This window comes from Tripterygium wilfordii, chromosome 5 (assembly GCF_013401445.1).
Source record: "Tripterygium wilfordii isolate XIE 37 chromosome 5, ASM1340144v1, whole genome shotgun sequence".
NCBI classification, from domain to species: Eukaryota; Viridiplantae; Streptophyta; class Magnoliopsida; order Celastrales; family Celastraceae; genus Tripterygium; species Tripterygium wilfordii.
In genome coordinates this window covers 10,316,738-10,322,942 of record NC_052236.1, presented here as the reverse complement: position 1 = coordinate 10,322,942, position 6,205 = coordinate 10,316,738, and the positions used below count along the sequence as shown (strand labels likewise).

At 38.3% G+C, this 6,205-nt stretch overlaps 1 protein-coding gene across 1 annotated transcript; it reads left to right on the top strand.

Moving 5' to 3' along the window:
• Positions 1-2,309: 2,309 nt before the first annotated feature.
• Positions 2,310-3,975, top strand: LOC119999023. Its single transcript, XM_038846511.1, has one exon. The coding sequence runs from the start codon at positions 2,745-2,747 to the stop codon at positions 3,654-3,656; it is 912 nt and encodes a 303-aa protein (XP_038702439.1). The 5' UTR covers positions 2,310-2,744; the 3' UTR covers positions 3,657-3,975.
• Positions 3,976-6,205: the final 2,230 nt, after the last annotated feature.

The following is a 6,205-nucleotide window of genomic DNA, read 5'->3' as shown; positions in this document are numbered from 1 at the left end:
ATTAACCCCAACACCCCCAATCCCTCTCAACCCAACACCTCCCAACCTAACACCCCTGAACACCTCAAACAGGCAAGCCCTAAAAGGGACCTGTAAATCTTCTGATCACACGTGGCACTGCACAGCACAGGACTGGATCAGTACGTGAAAATGAATAAATGATATCATCAAAATTAGTGCAAAAATGGGTCAGGCCCACTGAGCTGGCAAAATCTATTAAAACAGTAGGAAGCCCATCTACCTGTCGTCTTGCGGTTTTGGTCTGGTGGTGGAAGAATTGTTGTTTACTTGCGTGGTGGGCTTTGATCTGGGCTCCAAAGTCAGGCCCATCTATCAGTCTTATTTTTTTTCTCATTGAAATCAAATGTTTGACCCACATATATCTAATCCAATCGATTGTTAACGGAATCACCTCACGTTGGTTGTAAAATTTAATGTCTTTGACGTTGACCGCGTATATACTCCGAGACAAATTTCACCAAGAATAGAGTAGTTTTTGATTACGAAAGATAGATTTGGGGATGTCAAGAGTCAAAATCCAAACATTTATTTAGATTTACAGCCTTGAGAGACAAATCTTGGGAATGGATTGATGACCATGTCATTGTCTTTTTAAGACTCAAAAACCCTAACAAACAAGTCAGTTGAGTGTGACCTCCTTGTGTGTTTCATTGGCTCTGAGGAACTCCTCTCCAGTCTCTACAGGTATGTCATCTAGTCTTTTCCATAAGTTGCAAGTTGCAAAATTAGACCGAGTCACACACACCAGAAGGTCAATATAGTAGTATGAACCGCTTTTTATGGGTAGTCTTGAATAATGCAACTTGCACTATCTATCAACCTAAATTTCAGTTCACACACAAATGTTTCTAAAAAAAAGTAGTTTTGTCTTTTGGCACTATGTGTAATATAATCGCTTGGGTCATAACTTAATTAATAAATTTCTACGGGAACAAACCGTATGGATTCGAAAAATCTTGAGTTCAATTCTCTTAGATGGTTTCTTTTTTATAGACGCTGAAGAATATTTCTGTTGGTTTTTCTTATCCACATGTTGGTTTGATTTCATCATTCATATTTCTTGTGACATGGCAATTCGTCTTGATCTCGTGGTTTGAATTTTGAATTTTGAATTTGAATCGTTATGGGTTGATGTCAGGAGATTTAGGTCTTCTTTCATTCGGTTGAATCTATGTGATTACTTCCTCATATCATGTCATGCATGGTTGTATAGCTTGTTGGGTTGAGATTATGTGATTGTTAAGATTGTCACATTACATTTTCCTTTGGTTAACTTCCCAGTTTGACTTCTCTCTAAATTGTCTGTACAAAGTCCTTTCCCTTGTGATCATACGCTCGGGATATACTTTCAATTCTATTCCCAGAAAAATCCCTCCTTATTTTTACTTATTGCTTATACAACGAACCTATGTAATTAACAATAATTTGAACATAGTAAAGCAGCCAGAAGGGCATTAATGGGCAGACAAAACTCAAAAGAACTCATGTGGGGTTTGACTAGTTGTTTTACACAACACATATTTTTTATTTTATTTTTTGAGAAGACAACACATATTCTTGTAGTTATATAAATTGGTATAATTTTTGACTGAAGTTTCTTTTTCTTGCTTTGTTGTTTCTTTGTATTCACTCGGTCATGGACTCATGTTCAGTCCAGTGGTCATCATCATCTATTGAGATTTCAGGGGCTTATCTCCTGTTCTCTGCTTGACACCCAATTTTTTTTCCTCCGAATTGTTTATCTTTTACTTTGGCTGCACAAAAGGCATAAAGTCTGAAGAATCCTATTTTCGTACACATATGGTCGTAGCAGCTGGATCCACCACAGCTAGTACGGCTCCTCCACGCCTCTCTGTCTCTCTCTCTCTATATATATCTTACTCTCACTATAATCCTTTTCAGAGTCCAGATTTCGGTAAAATGCAGGTCATTTGATAAACCCATTACGTGTTATTGTTATCTGGGTCGCACTGAATGATGATATATCTCAAAATTCTAGGGTTTCACGCTTTCTTTTGTCCAAGTTGAATGTGAATCGCTCATTGTGAATTGGGAGCCGCCATGGTTTTCTGTGTTTCAAGAAACACTGCTAAAAGTTTCTGCCATTGTTGGGTCGTCTGAAGATTTAAAGATTTCAGGGCGTGATAGGTACTTACTCCTTTGCTTCTGATTTTAATCTTGAATCTACGTTACAATTTCACATTGGGATCGCAATTTTTGTTCATATTATTGGAGAGTTACTACTTTTCTTCTGAATATGCTTCCATTCTCGTGTCTTTAATTTTCGGCTTTATGGTTAAATCCTGGAGGATCAATGAATAGCTGCAAAGATTCTGTAGTATTTGATTGATCTCGTGATCCTTGAGAGCTTCTTGTACAAGGATTCCAAAAGGGGAAAGAAAAAAGAGAAAAAGAGAGAGTTGCAACGGTTGAAACCTTCAAAGCTTCTTTATACCCTCTCTGCTCGGAGAATATATTTTTCTCTACCATATGTAAGTCAGAGATAAACGTGACACCAACTAAGGGTTTGCTTGACTGAATTAAGAGTGATCTTGAGCATTACTGACAGGATTAATAGCTATAACCTTTCCAAGTTTCCGTTATTATCTCTTCTGGATCTGGGTATTAAGTGGTAATTGATTATTTGGGGTGTATTTTACTGAGGGTTTTACCAGAGCATAATCAGGTGATATCAAGCTGAATTCCAACACTCCAAAGCATCGATGGGGCTTCTTCGAAGTCTCGCGATGCTTTTTCTTCTGATATTGTTATCCTGGTTGCTGGAAATTAGGTCTCAGTCCATTAATCATGCTCAGGACCTTGATCAGCTCCTCCAAGACTATGCCTTCAGGGCTTTTGTACGCCCTAAGACGGGTGTTCCCTATGATGGGGTTGTTCCCTCAAATTTAACTGGAATTAAGATTGCAGCAATGAGACTCAGGAGTGGCAGCTTGAAAAGAAGAGGTGTTCTGATGTATAAAGAATTTGAAATCCTCCCTGGAGTTATGGAGAGCCCGTATGTGGAACGGCTTGTTTTGGTATATCATAATTTGGGTAATTGGTCGACGATGTATTATCCATTAACCGGTTATAGTTACCTGACTCCAGTGCTCGGTCTGCTTGCTTATAGCGCTGCAAATTTGTCGGCTACAAATTTACCGGAATTGGAAATTAGGGCACTTGGTGATCCCATCAAGATCAAATTCCCCGAAGTGAGATCAGCCCCTGATGGGTCAGTTGTACACTGTGTTTGGTATGATAGGCATGGCATTGCCAATTTCACCGATGTGGTATCAGGCAATGTATGTTCAACGACTCAACAAGGGCACTTTGCTATAGTTGTGGAATCTGTTGCTCCTTCTCCAGCTCCAGTCTCTCCAGGAGAAGGGAAGAAGTCTAATTCAAGAGTCTGGATTATTGTTGGTTCAGTGCTCGGGGGATTAGCATTGTTGTTGTTGTTGGCATTCCTGTTATTGTGGATGCGGAAATACAAGCACAAGAAGAGAATGCAACGGATGGAGAATGCTGCAGAGGCGGGAGAAGCCCTGCGGATGACCACAGTTGGGGATACAAAAGCACCATCAGCAACGCTGACTCGAACACAACCCACCATTGAGAGTGAATATGTGCCCTAACTCCCATCTTTTATACATGCTTTCTCTATTGTTCCATAGGCATTCCTATTCAGGTTCAATTCCTCTATTCAGAAATTCTCAAATTCACAGCTCCTGTTGGTAGCGTCCCTCCTCCCCTCTCATTGTTTGGTCTGTGGTAGGCTCTTGATTGCAGTGTGGGCAATATAGGATTTTTTGTGTAAATCTATTATATTACTTGCATACAGTCTACAGTCTTATGATTCATTGTTTGGTGTGCAGTTGGCCTGAAGTGATTCTATATGTGATGAATTTAGTTGTTCAATTTAAGAGGAATAAAAAAAAATTTCTCATCACTTTACCTTTTGGACTCTTGCCAGTTGCCATTTATCTTTGGGATGCAGGAATCTAGACTACATAATTTCACTAAAAGCCCTAGTCTGCTTTACTTTGACTATATGGCATGATGGTTTTGTTTTGCTTCTCTTTTCCCCAACGGTGTCATGTTCTGATAAGCCAACAACCCCTCAATCAAAAGAGGTTAAGGCATATATTCGATTTGGTGATACCCAAGTTCAAATCCTCCAACAATCCCTCAACCGAGGTGGTTAAGGCGTATTCTCGACTTGTTGATACCAAAGATTGAATCCCCCATCCCGCTTACTTAACCAAAAAAAGAGGTCATGTTTTGATCATCATTCTACTGAATACTGTTACTATGTTTGGAGTATAAAGCTGGGGTCTTGCTCTGGTCAGAAGATTGGTGGTACAACTGGATATTTTCATTATTTTTGCTACTTTGAATTGAATTTCATCTATTGTGTTTAGTATTTAAAGCAAGAAAGATGTACAGTGAGGTGCATTTACTGCTTCACTGGATGAGTCGTTAGAGTGTTACTGATAATCACTGTGTTGACTCTGCCTCCTGCCATTGCACAGGTAGGATAGTAATGAGAATTGTACAAGAGGTCTCTGCACTTCTGCTACTCTGGATGGAAAGAGACGGGTTAAACTCCATCTCCCTTTATTTTGATTTTTATCCCATTTATCCCAGTTGCTAAACTATACGCATAAAATTTCATATGCATCATATGAAACATTTGGAGCTCACGAACTCGTTTGAATCCAATCGTGATACAAACTCTTGCGATCTTTATCATTTTCGATGTAAATATGTATGTATAAAAGTGTAAAGACATAAGAGACATTTGACCTCTTTAATATGCATTGGGCAAGTCCAAGTCAAAGCTCAAAAGCTGTTGGGCAGAATGTGGTCGTTGTCTGAGTTCAATTAAGTTACTCTCAGACAGCATATGCCAAAGGGAATCCTTTTCTTTTCCCTATCCTCCTTATGTTTTAGCTGTTTCTGCTAAATTATTAGATTGAAGTGCTATGCCTGTCTTGTCTCCCACCAAGAGTAAATAATAAGCAATTTATAACTATTATTTATGTTTTTGAAAATGATAAATATTACAGCAATTGGTATCATAATTATTCTAGAATCCACGAATTCACTTAAATTTTTTAAGTCTAACTCAATAAATAGAATAACTAATAACTGGAATACCAGCAACCGGAAGTAGGTGGGATCCCTATTTATGTTTTAAGGTAATGAGTCATATGAATCATTTTAAGCTTTTGAATTGATTACCCTATTAAACAAACGAAAATGTGTCAATCAGATGGTAGCTATGTGTGTGTTTTTTGAAGAGAATGGAGCCAAAGGAGCCACTGACATAATGGTAATGTGGCCCCAACAAACAGCGCAGCGGACGATTTTTTTGTTCAATTATGAGGTTGTCAGCTGAGAGCCTGAGTGTAGCCACGGGTTGTTCTTCGGAGCCATCAAATTCATTAACCACAGCTGTCTTTCTTCTCCTTACACACACACACACACACATATATATATAACGGTGTATTTAATTTTTAAGATAGGAAGATTTGATTTGAAATAATCGTAATCTTGGTTACATTCACATTGGGCAGGAGAGTCTTAATGTTTTGATTGCTTCCTATTAGATGCACCAATCATTAAGGGCCTTGCAGTATAAGCATTTTAATCACAAACGTTCGGTGTAAAGTCTACATAATTTTTTAAATTTGATAAATTGATGGGGTGTCAGTGACTTCGACTGCATGGACTGAAAACTACTTTAGCTAAGCAATTGTTGGTTAGAAAGAGATTGGAAAGGACTGCAAATTCTTGCTTCCTCTACGGACGACAAGGGCACCCCACAGTAAAAATTATTATAATGACTATAACAGACATATAATTTATTTATCAAATCTAAAAGATTGTGTAAATCCCATACCGGTAAATAAACGGGACATATGTGATTAAAACTATAATGATTTGTCTTTAACCCCTTTCTCTAAGGCTCATATTATGCTTCCTGATAAAAAGTTGGTAATAAATTTGAGTACTTGGGGGGTGCATGGCACCACGACCTAATGAAACCCAAGTTTTCCTTGGCTTGAAAGCTGAAACACAAACTACACACAGGGAATGGGTCGATCTTTCCATTGATCAGAAATGCTTCCAATGATGAAAAAGTTACCAACACGTTTCTATTGTTTAATCTGGGTACTAA

Excerpts from the sequence above, each read along its gene's own strand:
- LOC119999023 (XM_038846511.1), top strand. The coding sequence starts at position 2,745 with ATGGGGCTTCTTCGAAGTCTCGCGATGCTTTTTCTTCTGATATTGTTA.